At 42.0% G+C, this 21,679-nt stretch overlaps 1 protein-coding gene and 1 long non-coding RNA gene across 2 annotated transcripts in view; one reads left to right on the top strand and one right to left on the bottom strand.

Moving 5' to 3' along the window:
* The first annotated feature begins 296 nt into the window (after positions 1–296).
* Positions 297–21,679, top strand: part of ipo11 (importin 11) — a 158,539-nt gene continuing 137,156 nt past the window's right edge. The window contains exons 1-5 of the mRNA XM_008284047.1: positions 297–402; positions 5,912–6,061; positions 8,699–8,799; positions 15,406–15,478; positions 18,066–18,269. Coding sequence (XP_008282269.1) covers positions 5,924–6,061; positions 8,699–8,799; positions 15,406–15,478; positions 18,066–18,269 — 516 coding nt within the window. The 5' untranslated portion in view covers positions 297–402; positions 5,912–5,923. The remainder of the gene's footprint in view (positions 403–5,911; positions 6,062–8,698; positions 8,800–15,405; positions 15,479–18,065; positions 18,270–21,679) is intronic.
* Positions 16,088–21,679, bottom strand: part of LOC103358897 (uncharacterized) — an 18,883-nt gene continuing 13,291 nt past the window's right edge. Inside the window, exon 3 of the long non-coding RNA XR_520283.1 lies at positions 16,088–16,098. This is a non-coding gene — a long non-coding RNA (uncharacterized LOC103358897). The remainder of the gene's footprint in view (positions 16,099–21,679) is intronic.

The raw sequence follows: 21,679 nt of genomic DNA, 5'->3' as shown, positions 1-21,679 counted from the left end.
AGAAGATGTGGTCAAAAAATATGAATGCAGGACTAAACAGCTTGATGACATTAGGCTTACATGCCAGCAGTAAATCAAGCTGGTAATTCAATAAAAGCAAAAAAATAAAATAAAATCATCAAGGTGCATAAAGAAAAACATGTTGAAAAAAAATCCTGTGGTCATCTGGACCATTGCAGCATTGGTTTCACCTGCACATGTTGCAGCAGAGAACAATCTGACTTCATTCATTCATGACAAAAGACACCTGCTAAACCTGCCACGTCATCAGCATGCGCCTGCTGCGTTGCCCGCGCCATTCCTACAAGCGTGTGTTTCCATCTCTCATTACATTACCATTGGCAGAGCTTTAGCAGCCACTGTTACAAGCACACATTCTGTTTTCTACCGGCATTCTTTACGGTAAGTCCAATTTCGTGTATAGGTTTTAGCAACATTTGCTACAAGAAACGCTATTAAACACCGCGGACGTTGTCGGCCTTTGGTTTCGGGATTGAATAAGTTTAGCTTGCTAGCTAGCCCAAAGTTAGCTTTGGGTGTTTGGGGTGTGCACGATTTGGAACTCTGTCTCCCCCGTTTCATTAATGAGTGGGCGGCAGTGGTATTTTAATAGCAGATGCCATTCGTAGAGGACTACTGGACTGCGCTGTGGATGTTACAGAGCTAAGCAAAGTCGGTTGTGAATCACAGTTGTTTAAAATTGCTTCTCCTCATCCGACCCCCAGATAACTGAGCTTGTTTTGGTTTGTGCTGTGCTTCAAAAACAAACCAACCTACTTCACAGGCACGTCTGGTAGCAGATGTGATTGTTTCGTGGCGCTGAAATCTTTATCATATCGACATTCCTATGTCCTGCAGAACCCATACGGCTGTATATTGTCGTAGGATTAAAACAGAATAACTCAGCATTAGTTAGTGGAGCTAAAGCAAGCATTTAGCATACGTTAGCTGGTCAACTTCTGCCGCCGCTAGCTTACTTGTCCACAGCATTTGACAACTAGCTAGTGTTAGCGACACCAGGCCATGACATGTACAAATCTACAGATATTTAGCCCTCTAACGCTGGATTAACCTCACGTATTAGCATGACAGTTTCATTTGGGTCACAGAGGCAACAACCGGTTTAACCTAAAGAGCTGACGTTGTTTGCAAAACCTCTGCCATCCTCAGAGGCTCTGCTAACCATTTAGGTTAAAACACCTGTATTAAAATGGGTTTTATGCTACGAATGTTCAACATGCATGGTCAGACTTTCAGGCAATTGGAATAACAGGTGCACAAGTGCCACATTTTGTTTTCAACTGGACAGCACAGTCTAGGCCTTTTTCACAGGGGACATTTTTATTTGTCACTGTGGGTAAAAGTGCAGGTGTACATAATACAATTAATAAAAGCTGAATTCCACCAATCTGCTATGTTTTCATCTGTCAAAGTCAGAACATCTGCCATGAAAGTGGTGCTAAAAATGAACTGATGGCACACCAGCTGGATGTGGATGTTGCACATGTGTGGGTTCATTCTTCTCCAGTTAAAGATGGTGTGATGGTTCAACCAGACTTCCACCTTGGACAGGAGTTCTAGGAAGATCGTAGAAACTGACTGGAAGCACCTTACTGTAGTTTCTTGTTCGTTTTTGAGGGTTTGTTGTACTGTGAGTGAAGTATCAGACCTGAGCACTGGAAATGATAATGAGATGATCTCGAGATTCACTGCGAATTTCCACCTGAAACATATGAACGAGACTTCAAGGGGTGACTGTGGTTCAGGTGGTGGAGTGGGCTGTCCTCCAATCGTGGCCCCTCCACAGTTGAAGTGTCCTTGGACAAGACACTGAAGTTGCTCCCAGTGGCAGGCAGCACCTTGCATGGCAGCTCTGTCACCACTGGTGTGTGAATGGGTGAATGAGAAACACATTGTAAAGCGCTTTGGATAAATATATAAGTGCAGACCATTTATCATTTGCTTCAAAGCTACTACTTGTGTGAGACCTTTATGCTCGGTTATGGACGGGACTGACAGAAAGATACGTGTTTGTTGAACTCTCACAATACCAGACTCCTCACAAGTGAGAACAATTCATATTCATTACATTGCAGCATGCTATAACCCCTGTGTTTCTGCTCACTGCTGATGCTGTGAGGTGCAAGTTTATAAAAAGCCATTCACCTGATAATGGGAGCATCCCAAAACAGCCTGCAACTTCTGTGCTAGCAGCATTTCTTTGGGTATAACAACACACTGCATTGAACTTTGTTTATTGACATTTTGTGGGAGTATTCCACTATGTAAATATTTGCTTATGTAATGTAGATCATCATTGTGGATTTTCCTCCTCCTTTGCTAATATATTTTATTTGTTTATGCATGGCAATTGTGCATAGTCAATGTCTTCCAAAATCACTGTGTGAAAATGTTGATGATGTTCAACCCGTCGCTCTCGATCAGTTATCATTACTAAGTATGTCTGAAGACTTCCTTTGCAAACAAGCAGATACCTCTTGTAATGTGCATTCCCAATAATATCATATGTTTTGATTTAAGAATGAAATAACACATAAATCATACTTTAGTGAACATCCATCCATTATCTATACACTGCTTAGTCCTCACTAGGGTCATGGGGGGCTGGAGTCTATCCCAGCTGACTTATGGTGAAGGTAGAGGACAACCTGGACAGGTCACCAGTCTATCACAGGGCTACACTTAGAGACAGACAACCAAGCACACTCACATTCACACCTACGGACAATTTAGAATCACCAATTAACCTCAACATGTTTTTGGACTGTGTGGGAGGAATCCGGAGAACCCGGAGAGAACCCATGCTGCACGGGGAGAACATGCAAACTCCACGCAGAAAGATTCCAGTGCCCCCACCGGGACCCGAACCGGCAACCTTCTTGCTGCGAGGCAACAGTGCTAACCAACTGCGCCACCTTGCAGCCCCTTAGTGAACATTTATTTATTTATTTTTTTTCAAATTTAAAGTATGCTTTTTGCCAAAAAATGATAACTACAACACATAGTTTTGGGCAAAAGCAGATAAAAGCAGATAATTTAGTGTTAGCGGGGTAAAGTCATGTAACAGGCATACATGTCTTTGAAGTACAATGTTTAACTTTCTTTCACATATAAATGTAAGTAAAATGCAAAAAATGGCTTCAGAAATATAGCATTGATGAGCAATATTAAACATTTATAAGATTGTATCTTGGAAGATTCCAGTCACTACAAAACTATTTTACAGCATTTCATCATGTAACTCCAGGTTCCATGTGACTGATTTTGACTTGATGTTTCACAGTTCTTCAGTTTTCATTTTACATCTTATTGAGTCTCACATCATTATTCATTTATCCAAATTATCCATATTAATAGACAACTTTAGGCTAAAGCTATGCCAAGAATCTTACAGACTAAACAGAACTGCGGTCTGGTTGTATCACATGACATGAATACTGCATGCTGATTTGCTGAATTTACTGAGCTTTGTTCAAGAGCAGACCTTGCATTTGACATTTTCTGATGTCAAACTTGAACTTTCAGTGTTTTGACAATAGACAGTAAGCTATACAGGGTTCAGAACATGCAATGTGTTTAATATAACTCACAACAGGCAGCTATTTTTTTAAACGATTGAGTTGAACAGCTTTTGCAACTGGATTTTATTTACATTTACAGGAGTATCTGGTGTTATTGCAAGCACTGACTGCTCCACATGGAGCCTCTCTCTGAGCTGCAGTGCATCGTGTTTGGGTTTTGGCTGCCTGGCCTCTCCTTCATTTATAACCATCATTCCTGGACTGAACTTTTTCATTGACTATTAATGCAAGATGAAAAACAACAGTTTATCTTCTTTATTAGAGTTTCATTGCAGTGTCATGCTTGCATTATATATCATCAGATTTTTTAGTTTTACAGATTAACAGCATGTAGTTTCAGATGCATCTTTGCACACGTCAGAAACTGTTTAAGGGCCTTAAGTAGGTGTTGACATGTTTTCTGTCTAAAGGCCATTTCATGGTTTCTGCATGACCAGTGTGGACTTTGAAAGTGCATGCACAATGCACATGCAGTTGTTTTCATCCTAAAAATATTTACACGTAGGTCCGTTGCACAGGCGCTCACATTGCTCCTAATATATTGAACACAGAAAAAACAGTGGACTCCTATGGATGTTTTTGAAAGGTTGGCTGTGACTTTGCATGTTTTGCAGGATGTTGCAGCTGGTTACAGATTGGGCTGTAGCACCGTGTTAGTGTGATCATTCTTCAGGGGGGCTGAGAGTTGGTGGACGTGGCACAGGATTTCTGGAGAAACTGAAACTTACCGCTCTGTTTTGCCACCATCCATTATAAACTTATACAAATCAAAGCAACTACTTCACTTACAACTCTTTTAATGATGAATTATGAATGTGTGGATGACATAATCGTCTCATACAGTCTCTCCTCAAAGCAAACTTGTTACAAGCATTTGACAGTCTACGTGGTCCCTTGTGGACTCGGTGGATTTCATCGCACATACAGCATGAACTGGCCTCACGTAGGCCAGCAAACATGTTTAGGCTTCTCAAACCTGAAATAAACTGCATAACTGGGCCACCTGATCATGCCAGTCGTACTAGTATGCACGCAAAGTAAATGAACTCTTTATATAGTTTGACAGTGGATTTTTATCTCTGATGTTGTTTTACTTGGAAATGTTCCATGTGGACGGCCCCCAGACATTCATACAAGTCATTAATCTCCTCAAGAAAGCAGACTGGTGTAACCTTTAAACTAATCACACCTTGGTAATAGAAAACCTTGAGAGTTTTCCTTGTAGATTTATGTTCAGAATTAATATTTGATAGTCTGTTTATTAAAAGAATCAGTCTCTGTTATGTAAGAGCAGCTCCAGCGACAGCACCGCTGCTGCATTCTTGTGGGGAGAGAACCCTAATTCATATGCAATTACACAAGCACACAGTGTTTTGTGGTGCTGAATGTTTGTTTCTGGACTATAGATGGCAGCCTTGCTCAATAGTTTCCTTCCTACTCTGACTGAAAGCAAGTCATGGAAGTTTCTTGGCACCACACTGCCTTTACTGGTGTCGCCAGATAGTCAGCTGCTCAGGAAAATGTTTAATCTTTCTGGTTTGTGAAAATAGAAAGTGTATTCTTTTTAGAAAATATATAAATTGTGTGTGAAATTAACTGCTTCCTGACTGCAGTATCTTGACATGATTAGTTGCAGTTTTCAGAAACAGTTGGTTTGTTTTGTAGTCGGGAGAACTATTAATTAAAAAAAACAACTCATTTTTTGTTTTTCCATTGTTCCTATCATTGAAATGTTGACATGACCTCCTAAAGGAGAATTCATGATCTCAATGTAGGTCTGGTTAGGCAACAGTTTATTATTCTATCTGAGCCTCCGTGTGTTTTGAGGCAGGGAGGCGACTGAGTCAGGTACTTCCTTTGAGACTAAAAAACTCAGATGGACGTGTGAAGCTGTGGAGCTCGAACACTATCTGGGACATAGAGCGGCTCCGTGCACGGCAGAGATGACTGCCAGTGTTTCTATTAGGTATGCTTTTCGTTATTCAGACGGAGTTTTTCCCCCTTCCTCCCTGTGTTTGACAGTGATTTCAACGCTGCTTGATCTATAATAAAAACGGGGTAGAAACGGATACAGCCAGACAAAGCAGCAGAAACTAAGGTTTCTTGTTCTGACATTTTTTGAAGACGTAATTTGACTTTCCTCCGCTTGCACTTGATGTTTTATTATGTTGTTTTTCCCCCTACACTGAAACTATTTTGGAAGGTTTTTCCTCCTCAACCAGAACTTTTCACCAGCAGAGCAATTAAATTCTACTTTTCCTCTCTCTCTCCCCCCCGCCCTCCTCCTCCTCTCTCATGTTCCCCTGCAGATATATCCAGCTATGGATATGGACAGTGCCAGTTCGGTGGTGCTGCAGGCCTTAACCCAAGCTACCAGTCAGGACACAGCAGTGCTGAAGCCTGCGGAGGAGCAGCTCCGGCAGTGGGAGACCCAGCCAGGCTTCTACTCGGTCCTTCTGGTGAGGGATGATATCAAATAAATGAAATAAATCTGAGTCAAACACTATAAAGACTCGTAATAAATGAATGTGGCGCGTTTTGCCAAAAGCGTGGTGTCGTTGGGTGTTAATTTCTAAGTTCTGAGTCGTTCAGACGGCAACAGCGGAGTGCTTCTTTGTAGATTACTTATTAATAGGAGGGAATATTTTGTAATCAGCATAACAATAGCAGATTGAGGGATTATATATTCTGCTCATGTGTGACAATTCGTACTGGCAGTTTCCCAAAATAACTCTTAATCACAGCAACAAATCATAAGATTATGAGAGGCAGGGAAACAGTGAGAAATAGGGCAGTGCACAGCAGACAGCTGGGAATTGATTTGTGCCAAAGAAATACTCAAAACTCCATCTAATAGTTTTATTCACACTCGGTCTTGCATATTTTACAAGACCGAGTGTGGTTGCAAAGCCAACACACAGTGTCCTGAGCAGCTCCTTAAGTTTGGTTCATACTCACCACAAAGTTTGTGTTGATCTGTAATGAAATGCTTTGATAGTTTAGAAGAAATCACTCTCACCGAGGCTTAAATGATGAGATAGAGTTGAGTTTCATCTCTTTGCATTTTGTAAAGAAATCGGCCCAGGATGTCTTCTGACAAACACAAAGAACTGTTGCATTCAAAGGAAAATGTACTGTTTTGTTTTGTCACTTTTGGCAGTTGTGGAAAAGAGAGAAAACAGCTTAAGTATACCCAGAAGACACACTCGTAAGCTTCATGCTAACTGGGGTTGCATTTCATGTGTCTCATTTGTGCACTACGCAGAGGAGGAGGCTGTTTAACTGCAACGACACACAAAGTTTTACAGTGAAACGGTTTAAAAGACATTAACGTAGTAACAGATGGGTTGAAGACATTTAAGTCTGCATTTGTTTTTTTTTTCTTTCTTTTTTATCAGAACGTTGAGTCCTTTGAGGTGTTGAGCCCTGGGGGTTTGATATCAGTTGAGCTTCTAGTTTCTCTTCTAGTGTTTTCTCCCTGGAGTCACAGATGACTCAGCGTTTCAGAAGATGTTCTCAACAAAATTGGGTTTATGTTTAATTTTGTGCAGCTGCCGGTGATGCCGTGGTCCATGGCAATTAAGCCAAGGTGTGCAATGTGTCTTGCCTCATTTAGTTTATGAGCATCTCTGTCCCTGTATGTGGACGGACGACATTAGTAAATCAGATGTCAGCCAAGCCAGCTAAATTTCACTGATGGATCTAATAAACTTTTAGTGGCAGTAGGCTGGTTTTTACTTGCATATTCAAATAAGTACTCAGACTGTGCAGCTCCGCTGATGGCCTTCGTTTCCCTTGATACAACAGATGGATGTTTTATATCTGTATTAAAGCAAAACGTAAACCCTCCTATTTAGCTCATGTTTTTTCCTTCCACACCTCCTGAACCTGAAAATATTGGAGCCAAGATTCTAATCTGTGATATTACTGTGCTGCTCTTTATGGAGCTCCTGTTTTTGCAGCGTGCAGGAGAACGACTTTGAGAACACCGACAGCACTCTGACATTTTCCAGGGTTATGGCTGCATTTCACAGCTCAGAAATGTTTATATTGCATTCGCAGGAAGTTAAACTACAGTCGTGACTCGATAATCCGACCTTTAACAATCTGAAAAACTTCTATCCGACAGGTTTTTAGGAAAAACGAACAGAACCCATAAAAAACAGCCTTAACATACCAACAGCCTTTGATTCCGACTCTGACATGACATTTTATGTCACCAATCAGGATAACGGCGTATTATCTGACTGAACAATCCCACAGATTGGCTACGTTCAGACTGCAGGACTTAATGCTCATTTCGCATTTTTTTGTGAAATCAGATTTTTTTGTGAGTTTGTTCACATTTCCAATGAAATGCGACTTGTATGTGATCTGCTGTGTGAACTTCATACGACCCACAAGTGTCCTGCTTGCGCAGAAGAGGACACGACGACGTCACACGCAGCGAGCGTGCTCAGTGTTTATGGAAGTAGACATAGATGGTAACGGTGGAGCGTATCTCCCACTTACCTGCTGCCACTGATGGTGGACACAGAAGGGTGACCGCTAAATAAACTGCCATCAGCAGCCAAGAACTGCCTGTGTGTTCCGGCCACTTCCAACCCGTTGGAGCGCTCCCCTTGGGTGGAAATGTTCTCCCGACCACACCGAATATTCTGATATTCATCATTAATTGAGCCCAGAAAGTGCTATTCAGACCAGACTTACTAGTTATTACAACAACGATAAACAATAAATATTAACAACAAATGAGCCTTCCAGCATCAAGCCCTCCTTGTATCTGGACCTCCGTCTTGACAATCCGACAGCCTTGCTATCCGACAAAAGAGAAGGTTTTACATTTAGTGTCGGATTATTGAGTCACGATCACAGAGTCGATGTGCCATGTGCTTCAATAGAGCTGTCCCTAAAGAGTAGCTTGATAGCATCACAGGTTTACGTCATTGCACCTCAGTTTGGTCGATGCCCTTTTATTTCCCACTAAAGTATCTTCAGCTGTTCCAGTTTATTAAACCAAGCCAGTTGTTAAATTGCCTCCATATTTGAGCTAACAATGCGGTGTTAGCTGAGCGTATGTGTTTTCTCTTCAACAGAATATCTTCAACAACCACATGCTGGATGTGAACGTCAGGTGGCTGGCTGTGCTGTACTTCAAAAATGGCATTGACAGATATTGGAGGAGAGTAGCGCCTCAGTAAGTGCCTGCTTGTGTATCTCGTTCCCTTTCTGCTGTCAGCGGCGCACGCTCTCACTTTTCCATCTCAGGCTTTTTTTTTTTTTTTTACTTCTTCTCTCCTCCGCTGTGCATCTGCACTCTCGCTCATTGTCTCATCCAATCTCGCACCGTCTCTATTCACCGGTCCTAATCTCTTTGCCTGTTTATGAGGCTTTGTCGTCCTCCTCAGATCTTTTTTGTCACAGATTTGTCGTCGCGTTTTCCTGTTTTGTCTCGCTGTCTCATTGCCTTCATTTTTCTCATTGTCTTTTCTTTTACCAGTTATAGCTTACGTCTGCAGTTCTCTCTCCAGCACTTTCCATAGCCACCATCTTTCTGATTTTTATTTTTTTTACCTTCCATCCTGATTATTCATATCATTGTGATTTGATTTTATACCAAGTTTATTCTTTTGTGCCGCTTTTGTCTGCTGTTAGATCGGCTTTGAGTATTCAGAGCTCGCCGGCTGTCTTTGGGTACCTGACTAGCAGGCTTTTGTTAGATTTGAATTGAGCATTTTGCTCTTAAATTCACAGGACAGCGGCCGGCCGGGGGTAATCAGTCCTGCCTCAGCACTCTGTGGCCCACTCTTTGACCGCATCAAATTATTGCTATTCTCTTCCTTCTTTGTAAAGTTTTCTCCTATTACCAAAGTTGTTTTACTCCTGTCAGTAGTTCGGTAAACTGAATTTCATTTGCAAAAGTGCTGTGCAAGGGATTTTCTTGGGCTATTTATGTGATTACCTTTGAACCATTGCCATTTACCCAGGAGCTGCATTCTCAGCAACACAGCACAGTACATGTCGTTTCAGTGTCTGAAGCGAAAACCCCATCACATGGCATTTTTATGATGTTGTTACTTACTGTGATGTGCAGCAACGAACTGAAGCTGGGTTCATCATTTTGTGTTCAGTGGCGTAAGAGACTGTAGTTGATCTGTGAAATGTATGGATCCCTGCTCACAGTTTGGCACAAATATGACTTGTGGATCAACTGCAAAGTTTAACCATCATAGTGTGAAATACAGTTTTGCTGCTGCTGCTGCTGTTATTATTATTGTTATTTTGATCACTGGAAAGGGTACTTGGAGAGTCCAGCCATTCTCCAAAGCCAAGGTACTACCTTGCCGAATGGATCCAGATCTGCAAAATTATATTTGGCCAAGCTTCACCTCTTCACCGAGTTTCATGAAATTAGGTTGTTTTTGCATAAACCAGCTTCTAGACAACCACTGAAAATCGTATTTAGGTAATATTTCCCTGAAACTTGACGTAGAAGATGCAAAGCAGTTTTTTGTCTGTCATTCTTTTTGTTTCGTTGATCTGAAAAATGATCGAATCCATGTCTGAAAAGATGATATGATGAAGGAGTTTTGTTGCACTGCCAGTGATCTAGTGAAGACAGCAAGCAGTCTGACCTACATATATATAGTTAAAATCATTAGATATGACTGGTAAATTGCTGTATTTTGACATATTTCCCTATATTTAGTTCTGTGATGGGCTGCAAGGTTAGCACCGTTGCCTCGCAGGAAGAAGGTTGCCGGTTCGTGTCCCGATGAGGACACCCGGGATCTTTCTACGTGGAGTTTGTATGTTCTCCCCGTGCAGCGTGGGTTCTCTCCAGGTTCTCTGGCTTCCTCCTACAGTCCAAAAACATCCATTCATCCATTATGTATACACCGCTTTATCCTCATTTGGGTCATGGGGGGCTGGAGTCCTGGACAGGTCACCAGTCTATCACAGGGCTACACTTAGAGACAGACAACCAAGCACACTCACATTCACACCTACGGACAATTTAGAATCACCAATTAACCTCAACATGTTTTTGGACTGTGTGGGAGGAAGCCGGAGAACCCAGAGAGAACCCATGCTGCTCGGGGAGAAAGATCCTGGTGCCCCCACCGGGACGCGAACAGGCAACCTTCTCACTGCGAGGCAACAGTGCTGAGTCCAAAAGCATGTTGAGGTTAATTGGTGATTCTTATTTGTCCGTAGGTGTGAATGTGAGTGTGCTTGGTTGTCTGTCTCTAAGTGTAGCCCTGTGATAGACTGGTGAACCTGCCTTCGCCCTAAGTCGGCTGGGATAGACTCCTGCCCCTCCTGTGACCTTAGTGAGGATTAAGCGGTGTATAGATAATAGTTCTGTGATGATGTTCTCACGTTTAGATAAATTGCAGTCGTACGATTCTCCTTGTGCAGGTACAATTTAATTAGCAGTCAGTGCACCATCCTGGTTGATGTGAGGTTTTTGCAGCAGTCCCTCTGTGAGCAGACGACAATCATTACAACACGCCATAGCTAGAAAAAAAAACAAAAAAAAAAAACAACCCATGCCTGGGTCATAATGAAAAATGACTACATTCCATTATGGCTGTGAGTTCCACACCTCTGGCATCGTGCATGCCGGCTCATTGGCATGACTGTGCCGCTTAAGGGTAATGGCGCCATCATTGATGTTATTAGTTCCACCTGTGCTGCTGCTATGAAAAGGTCAGTCGCTTGTTCACAACTTGGGAAACTTTCTCTCTTTGCCTTTCAGTAATAGATTGAGGATTATGGATAATGAACGTATACAAAACATCATCAATCAAAATGTATTTGTTTGGCACATTACATGATGGTTTTCTTCAGAACATGACACAAATGTAAACAGAAAAGCAAACCAGTAACAAAACTACAAGAATGTCCACCTTTTAAAACTTGACTACAAACTATTCTATACATTAAATATAATATTGATATTAAACTTTTTCGTCAAAAGCCAGCGAGCTTGTAGGTTTATTTAAACATGACACGACCCTTTTAGCTGCTCTAAACTTAAACTTATGGGATTTTTTTCCCCCCTCTTGTTGTTTCAAGGTTTGTTATGAGCTGTACATAATACATACCACACTTCTTACAGCATTGAAAACTCCTGATCTAATGCTCCCAGGCTGTGCGTTTATGAACGATGGTTCAGTTATATTTTGTGGAAGATATTTCGATTCAGTGTATATGGTGGAGTTTTTGCTGTTGTTTTTTTTTTCATCTACTTTGTCAGTATTTTAAATATTTTAAAGAAAGCCAGACTCTTGATGTGATGTGAGTCATCTTGTCAACTTGATAGCAGCTGGTTTTGAACATACTGTGCCATAGTTTGATGTTATAATGCTTTTTTTTGTGTTAAATCTGTCATTCCCATAAACATGCCGGCCTACACAGGCTTACAAGACACATCCAGTTTCTATAAGCCAGGTGCAGAATGCATGCATTTGCATAATTCTGTCAAACTGCTGACAAGCATGCTCATTCCTGTTCGCTGATGTCTTCTCCCTTGAAAGGGCTTCTAAATAGTTTTTTCAGTGTTTTGCTAAGAAGACGTGGAAACGAGCGGCACACTCATCTAATGGATTAACACTGAAATGCATCCTCGCAGAAGTAATGTCGTACCTGTTGAGAAAACGACAGTATGAAGCGTTGGCACTACCTGCTGAGTGAATGACTCACCTGAGCTACACACAGCTGTGGTAAAAAGCGTTTTCACGGCAAATCTGCTGTTGTTCTGCATTGTTTCTTGAAATCAATCTTTGGAAATGTATCCCCACTAACCTGCTATGTGGGTAAACTGAAAACATCTGAGGTTTTAGTGTTTCTCTTTCTGGATATCTCCGCTCTCTGTGCATTCTGAGTCATCTTTAGCCTTTGCCTATTTGTCTTTTTTTTCTGTCTTTCCTCATAAACACAAACCGTAGCTCAGGCACTCTCTTGCTTATGTTAATATACTGTATCTTTTAATCTTTCGTCTTGTATTTCTTCAAAGCTCGCCTAACCCCCAGATTCCCAAAATATGTATGTGTAGCAAATCTCGTTTCAAAAAAAATTCGCACACACACTCCCTCCTAGTAATTTCTCTTCCACCCATATCTCTTTCTGCCCAGGGTTACAGCATGATTCACTCCTCACTCTTCCTCACATCAAACTCTCTCTCCCTCTGCCGAGCTTCAGCAGTAGTTGAAATAGACGGCACAGGGTAAATATTCACACTGTCGCTATTTTGTACAAACTCCATATTCTGCTTGGAAAATAAAAAAAAAACTTGTTGCAGACTACATGATCTGAATCGGAGAGTAGCAGCGGGTTGATCCAAAGTTTACTAATTAAATTAAGCAGTTGGCAGGTCCTATACTGTAGAGTGTCACACATTTAATCAATTTATTAAATCCCATAACAAGTCGGCAGATTTTTATATTCATATCTTCGTTATATTGGAAGTCTGTGGTGTCTGGAATCCGAAATGAGATGCTGAGTGTTTGCACAGGAGGTTCTGAGTCGCCTGTCTCAAACGACTGATTTATTTTTCCATCTCCATCTTCTTGGAGGATCTTACTTGAATGCATCTTATGGAGATGAGAAGAGATGAGGAAACATAGGTGTGTCACATCTTTAATGGGGAGGAGCTTACAGCAAATGCACAAGTCAGGAAAGTGAGGAGACAGCATAATGAGAAACACCCACAGATGATGTCTGCTAAACGTGCTGCTCACGCTACGCTCTCTGTGTAGCCACGGGGTGCTTTTCATTATGCTAACTTATGCATCCCCTCTCCTCTCCTCTCCCCCTCCACCCATCATGGGGATCTTCCAATTACTCGCACCTCAAGGTATGAGGAAGAAGCTCAAGGAAGCACAGGTGTATCCTACGTGGAGCTCTTCAATCATGTGGTGCGACGTGTAACCGCTGCCGCTTTCATGGGCGCCAGTTTGATCTGACAGGTGATGGAGCTGTGCATCATTTTGCACCCGACGTCACTTAAGGCCGACACTGTGGAGCGAAGGATTTCTCATTTGGCAGCTACGACTTCTCCGTCTTCATGTCTCCTCTCCTCCTTGCATCTCTCTCTCTCACGTCCTCGCCAGGAGCAGCTAAGATGTGAGGAAGAGACACGAGTGAAGAATGCAAGGAGACACGTCAGCATAAAGAAAAGATTAATTTCCCTGTCAATTAAATGCAAATTCTAATTGGGACTAGTGTGTGAGTATGAAAGCACTCAGAAAACTCCTAAAGTCAGTCATATATTATTAAAAAAAAAGCCATTTAAGAGACCCATTCTCCAAACTGTATTTTAAATGCAGCTGAAATGAGTCTCGATTTGCGCCGTGAACGTTGCACAAATCAACAACAAACAAAACAGATAGCATCAAAAATAAACACCTTCGTAGGCTGGTGTCCACACGCCTGTGCTTAATGTGTGTGCGCAATACTCCAGTTGAGTTGTTTGATGCCGGTTTACTCTGGCACAGCCTAAATGCAGCCGTATTATGGTTTTTCAGATTAAACTACGGCCAAGTTGTGCCGGTTTTATGGGACGTCATCTGCTGATTTTCTGCACAATAGCGCAGGGAAAGGAGGCCCACAGATCATCTCCGACACAACAGTTAACCTGCGTTGCACATGAATGAAATCAAAAAGAATTGGTTTAGCCAACCAGTATTTCTTGTGCAGGCTATTTAGGGATCCAACATTTAATCGAATACTGTTGCCGATGCCGCCCTGCTGTCATTAGCGCTCTCACCTTCAGCTTGAATGAGTTGATTTTTGTTTTTTTTGGAGTCGAGGAGGAAAGAATTTGTATGCATGTTCCTCCAGCCTGATGTTTGAATCTGTTTTTCTTTTATTTCTGTGTCTGTATGTGTATAAAATCTTAATGGATTCAATAAATGTGCAACATGATGTGAATGAGTAAAGACGATGCACTGAGTCGACAAAAAGGGCAACAGCTGAAAGTTGTGTTTTACCGTCGCACCTGTAAAGTTTGATAGTGTGTTCAGGTGAATGTGGTCACTGAGAGGTGTCATCATCATCCTCCTCCTCCTCCTCATCCTCCACCTCCTCATCCTCCACCTCCTCCTCCTCCTCATCCTCATCCTCATCCTCATCCTCCTCATCCTCATCCTCATCCTCATCCTCATCCTCATCCTCCACCTCCTCATCCTCATCCTCCTCCTCCACCTCCTCATCCTCCACATCCTCATCCTCATCCTCATCCTCCNAGCTGAAAGTTGTGTTTTACCGTCGCACCTGTAAAGTTTGATAGTGTGTTCAGGTGAATGTGGTCACTGAGAGGCGTCATCATCCTCCTCCTCATCCTCATCCTCATCCTCATCCTCCTCATCCTCCACCTCCTCATCCTCATCCTCCACCTCCTCATCCTCCTCCTCCTCCTCCTCCTTATCCTTATCCTCATCCTCATCCACCTCCTCATCCTCATCCTCCACCTCCTCATCCTCATCTTCCACCTCCTCATCTTCCACCTCCTCATCTTCCACCTCCTCATCCTCCACCTCCTCATCCTCCACCTCCTCATCCTCATCCTCATCCTCCACCTCCTCATCCTCATCCACCTCCTCATCCTCATCCTCATCCTCATCCTCATCATCCTCATCCTCATCCTCATCCTCATCTTCATCCTCCACCTCCTCGTCCTCCTCATCCTCATCCTCAGTGTTCTTATTTGTCTATATTAAGTACAGTTTTTTCTCTCTTTGCTCCCTCCTGGCCTACTTACTCCCTCTGAACATCTTTGTGATTGGTTTGTTTACAGCGCGCTATCAGAAGAGGAGAAGACGTCACTGCGTGCTGGTCTCATCACAAACTTCAACGAGCCTGTCAATCAGGTTAGTGGTGGGGGGGGAGAAAAATAGGATTTACACTACAAAATGGAAGAAAATAAAATGTGTTTTATCATCGTATATTGATTAAAAATAAAACAACCTTTGTTTGGGAACTGACAAAAAAGCATCGTAACACTTTGTGACATGCTGTAGTCTGTCAAAGGGAAATGTTATTTCATAGTACGAGATTTAAAAAAAAAAAGATGAAAGGCACAAAATTGTCCGTATTTTATCATCAGTGCGTTTCCTGATCAGCCATTTTTGTCACTGTCAGTGCAAGGGAGTGCTGTAACAAGCATATAATTGAGGAATCAAGCAGCCTATACATATATCTGTTGGTGGGGACAAGGAGGGTGGCCCTAAATTATGGCCATCTATCCTGGTTTCTACAGGATGTATGTCCCTAGGGGGCAGCTGCCTCACATCAGGGCTGAATGCGTCCATATGGCGAGCAATGAACACAATTTAAACACCATATGTCTCACCAGTTGCAGCTTCTCCTTGTCCGATCAAAACCTCACAAAAGAGTTGTGTTTTTTTTTTTTTTTTTGTGCAAGTAAGAGAGAGCGTTTTGGTGGATTGTGTATGTTTAGAAGTTCTATAATCAGAGCAAACTTTGTGTCCTCGTTTGGTTTTCGTGGAAAGCACAATGACTAAGCGACCATTTGCATGCTTATTCATTATTTATTACTTAGTCCAATTAGCCTGTTGAAGGTATTGAGCAGGCACGTAATTGTGTTTAGCAAAGCATGCGTTCTACAGACAATGCAATAATTCTCTCGTCTCTAGCAGGTTTTTAGTGGCGCTGTAAAACAGTAATGGGGTGGAAATGGCTAGTTTAATGAATTTGGGAATAAAAAAAAAGTGAAACAGCCAGCACTGAACATATTAGGTCGCATCAAGCATCAGCCTTGTTTGGAAAAAGACGCTTCTTAGTCGAACACGATGCAATCCAGCATCACCACAGCCTCTAAAATGACCAGAAACATAAATTCAATGCCTCAGATTTGTTGCATTCGACTACACGACTGCACCTCATGAACAGACATCTGAGTGTGTCGCTGGTTTCCTGACCAAAAAAACACACCTTTAATAGATGGATGCAAACAAACAACATCTGTAGACTCAGCTGGATGTTTATGTTCACACTATGTTTACTCTAGAACTGTGAAAAGTGAAGTTCTTTAGCAGGATGTGTGAGGTATCAAATCAAAATCCACATATAGTACTTAGGTTTCTTCTTTTCAGACAATAGAATTTTAGGAGATGGTTCTTTACCTTTCATGTTTCGACTGGAACTTCAGTCTTCCTCGGAGGCGTCAGCTGATCGCCGTGACGTGTCATTTATTTGGTGTTCCTTATGGGCAACGAGCAAGAAGGAAACACAACATGAACACGGCCGTCAAACCCCACATCAAACTCCGACAGTTATTAGTTCATCCCAAGGACAAAATAGAAAACGACCAAAAGTGCAACGTCATATATGAAATGCCGTGCAAATCATGCAATTCCACGTACATTGGGGAAACGGGAAGGAGTTTTAATATCAGAAAAAAGGAACATCAGAAGGAGTGTGAAAAGGTTACAACAGGACGTCTCACAAGAACAGGAAAACAGAAAGCCGAACAGGAAAACTGAAAGCCGAACAGGAAAACTGAAAGCCGAACAGGAAAACTACAAATCAGCAATACCAGACCACTGCAAACGACAGAACCACATCATGGACACAAGAATCATAACATCAGAAAGCAATAAACACAAAAGGTTCATCAAGGAGGCCATCGAGATCAGAAGACGGGGAAGGACAACGATCAACCGGAATGAAGGCACCTTCATGCTGTCACACACCTGGGACTCTCTCCTGCAGGCACTGGTGGGCGGCGGGGGGCGTGGCCAGTCTGACAGAACTGACAGATCTGTCAGATTGGCCACGCCCATAAGGAACACCAAATAAATGACACGTCACGGCGATCAGCTGACGCCTCTGAGGAAGACTGAAGTTCCAGTCGGAAGGTAAAGAAGCATCTCCTAAAATTCTATTGTCTGAAAAGAAGAAACCTAAGTACTAATTCGGAATAGACAAAATGAACTTGCTAGACATAAAATCCACATATGTTTTAGAATATGAAAAGACATGCTGGCTGTGTGTTCACATATTTACAGGAGGACCTTTTTATCTTTTACTATACAACGCCCACTACATACTGAAGTGTCCTTTACAGTCTGGATGATTGACTTCCCTGTTCATCTGAAACGATTAAGTGTCTCAACCCAATTCTGTGTTGAAGACATGAGCAGACTTGAGCGGTAGCTGCTCAGCTCAGCCCGTTGTCGTGCCAGGAAATATTACCTGACAAAAGTTTAATGACTGCAGTGTTTTCAAATCCATTTTAATCAATGTGGCTATTTTGTAACAGGGGAGAGATGTAAAGGATGATATAGCTGCAGAGAGAAACATCCGAAATGCAAGTAGTTATTTAAAATGCTCCAGATCTAAATCCCCATCAAGTTCTCCTCGGCGTAGCCACCTTCTGCTGTGTTTATATGTTGCCGGCGGTCATCTTTTTTGTCTCTGTGTTTTTTCCAACAGATAGCAACCCAGATCGCAGTACTGATAGCCAAGGTAGCCCGTCTGGACTGCCCCAGGCAATGGCCGGAGCTCATCCCAATTCTGCTCGAGTCCGTGAAGGGTCAAGATGGCCTGCAGCAGCACAGAGCGCTGCTAACCTTCTATCACGTCACCAAAACCCTCGCCTCCAAACGTCTGGCGCAGGACAGACGACTTTTCCAGGATGTGAGTCCACAGTATAAACTGTTTCTCTGTTTTTATTTTGAACCCCATTCTTTGCCCTTCTCTGGCTTTTTAAAAAAAAATCTTTTGCATTTAATGCTGTAGTTGTGAACGCTCGGACACTCGGTTACTTTAGGTGAACTAGTGCAGAATACAACATTTTTCTTTGTCTTTTGAACTGTGATGCTTTTGTAGTTTTTCTTCTCTTGTGTTCAGCCCTGAAGACTTTGTCATATATCTTTTTACTCTTTTTTTTCTTTCTGCAAAACATTTTGAAGATGAATAGGTGAATAGTAGGGGCATCTTGAGAGTTGCATTTTTCTTTCTTTCTTTCTTTCTTTCTGTTTCATATTTTGTCTGTAGGAGATGCTGTTTAGCTTCTGTAAGAGACATGCCAAACTCAAGATTTATTGCAACCACATTTTCTCTGCATAAATATCCGTTTTCATCCATGACCCGTGATTGACGAGTTTGGGAATAGATTTACGTGTGTTGCATGTGTTCGGGGGTGAGAGGGGGAAAGTTTCGATCGGAGTTATTGTTTCGTTACAAAAGGCAGTGAAATCAGGACAAATGCTCGTGATTTTTTAAAATAAAATCGTGAGTCAAAAGACGGTTTTGTAGAGTAGAGGGGAATGAGACGATCAAACAGAGGGAGAAAGAGGCAGACCAGTTCGACATGAGAAGCAGCGGCTGAGAACGAATAGCTGGACGTCAGGCAGAGGATTCCTCTTTGCCAAAATTTCTGCCCGTAGGCAACACAAGAAACAAAGGCAGCCTGAGCCCCATTACAGGGTGCACTTTTTAAAACGATGCACTGATGACTCTGACGCTAAATTGCTCACGCCGAGTTCTCTCCTCTCTGTCACAACATAGCCGGCTCAGTGGCCGGTGCGCTTATGTTTCGGCTTCGGTAATGCGCCTCACCCCGTGAGTTTAAGTGTTTTGTAATGCGACTGCAGGATGTCGTCAGCAATTTTGATCCTTTAAATGAAATAAGTTTCTGTAGCTGTAAGTATTTTCAGTGTCGCCTATTAGCATTCACAACCAAAGTCGTATATTGTGTCTGCTCTGTGGGAAGCCTCTTGTTCATCGTGCCAGATCCCACACTCGATTACGGAGACCGCATTAAAAGTCAGATTTTGAAACAAGATTCATTTAGTTCTACTTATTTTAATTTGGATAAAACAAGGAGATTAATTCGAGCTATGTCCTTGTTTCCCCGAATATGCTCTGTCTAAGCACACACACTATTTAGTGCAGTCGTGACGTGTACAAAAGTACATTTAGGCATGTGTGGGTGTTTAAGAGTATACCTGTATGTACTCGGTGAGTGTGCAACCTTCTCTCTAGTCTTTAGTTCAGGCCTAAACAGTTGGAAGAGCACGATGACTGCTGTATGATAGCGGCACATTAACGCTCTTTGTTTTGTGAGCCCACTTGCTTGGGATGAGGCTGCAAACTGTACTTTTTCCACCAAAACCCAGAGCTAAATTAGATAGTGGGAGAAAAAAAAAAAGGGAAAGAGAGGGAGATACAGAGCCGTGGTGTGTGGGTGTGTAGAATAAGTGATTGAAGTAACCAAGGGCTTCTGGTGACAGGAGGAGGGATCACATAAGAACTTATGGGTGATGAAGGAAATTGTGTAAAGATAAAGACTTGGCTGAATTCAAGGAGAAGGAGGAAGGATTGGGGACACTTTAAGAAGTGAGTTCTGAGTCCCAACTTTTAGAAGTATCATTAGTGAAAGTGTAGATCTTCTAAATGTAGAGAGAGTGAGGAGAATGGATGAGGAAAAGGCTTAGAAATGTCCCCTTCTGCTTCTTCTTCCTCCTATTAGTCCTCTTCCTTTTGTTATTACTACTATATTACTATTGTGATTCCTGCTATTGGTAGCAATCCTTTGAGATCCTGCTCCGTGTTAACCGGGTAACATCGCATCATATTTCTGCTGATTTGTCAGCTGCACGCTCACACTGTCAATCTTCTGTTCTGCCACATCCCAAAGGTGTTCTTGGGGATTGGATTGCAGAGCTGGTGGCTGGGGAGACCACTTGAGTACACCAAACTCGCTGTCATGTTAATAAAAGTCAGACAATGATTGATTTGTATTAGGAGGCCTAGAAAACATTCCCTGTACCATTAGCACACCACCACCAGCCTGAAGTGTTGGTAGGTTGGGTTCATGAATTCATTACAGCACCTGCAGCATCAGCAGAGATGATTCAGCAGATCCCCTCGTCTTCAACTGACGAGTTCTGGTGAGCCTGTGCAGCCTCGCCTTTCTGCTCGTGGCTGGCGGGAGCGGATCCCGGCGTGGTCTTCTGCTGTTGTAGCCCGCCCGCCTTGAGGGTGAATGTGTTCTGATACTTTTCTGCTTATCACTGCTGTATAGAGGGTTAACTGAGTTACTGCAGCCTTTGTGTCAGCTCCAACCAGGCTGCCCATTCTTTTCTGTTCTCTCTCATCAGCAGGGCTTATGTGGCTGCAGAACTTCTGCTCACTGGATGTTTTTTTTTTTTCTCCACCACCACTCCCAAGTAAACTCTATACCAGTGGTTCTCAAACTTTTTGAGTCACAACCCCCAAGATAACATAAGTTATTTAAAATATTAATACATCATGAGTAATAACTTTGTTGTTCATGCATTAATGCGTTAAAAATTAATGTTAATTCCACAGATTAATCTCTTTACGTTAACACTTTAATTTTCTTTTGTACACTGCGAAAAAGGGCAGCCCAAATATAAGATATAAATGCTAAATTTGAGAAGAAAATGACTTAAAACTAGTGAAACTATCCGTCCATGCAGCAAGTAAATTTTACTTGATAAGAAATCTTGAAATAAGATTTTCAATGCTCATTTTAAGATTGTACTGTAAAGTCCAGGACTAAAAATGAGTAAATAACTTTTAAAACAAGCCAAATTATCTATCGTGCCTAAAAATAAGATTTAAAATTTTGGCAAGTCCCAGATTGTTTGCAAGGTATAAATGAATGAATTGATTTTATTCCTAACAAATGAAAGGGGAAAAAATATATAAAAACGAAAGAAAATTATTTTTAAAAGAGCCAAAAAGAATAATAATATTGCATTATCAAATTATAAGTTTGAAAAGGAGTGAGAAGAAGTATAAACTTTTAATTTTGACAGCCCTAATCCAAATTTATTTGATTAATGTAGGCTTTTTGTTTTTTTAATTTACTTATTTTTTTGCAATGATCTGGCGACCCCCTGACATTATCTTGGGACCCCCATGGGGGTCCCGATCCCCAGTTTGAGAACCACTGCTCTAGACTATTAGGAGGCGAATATGCCCAGATATCAGCAGTTTTAGAAACACTCATACCAGCCTGTCTGGCACAAACAGTCACGCCACTGACAAAGTCACTGAGATCACATTTCAGATGT

Source organism: Stegastes partitus, unplaced genomic scaffold (assembly GCF_000690725.1).
Source record: "Stegastes partitus isolate 25-593 unplaced genomic scaffold, Stegastes_partitus-1.0.2 Scaffold341, whole genome shotgun sequence".
Classification (NCBI taxonomy): domain Eukaryota; kingdom Metazoa; phylum Chordata; class Actinopteri; family Pomacentridae; genus Stegastes; species Stegastes partitus.
The sequence above is the reverse complement of the archived record's forward strand: the minus strand, read 5'-3'. Positions and strand labels throughout refer to the sequence as shown.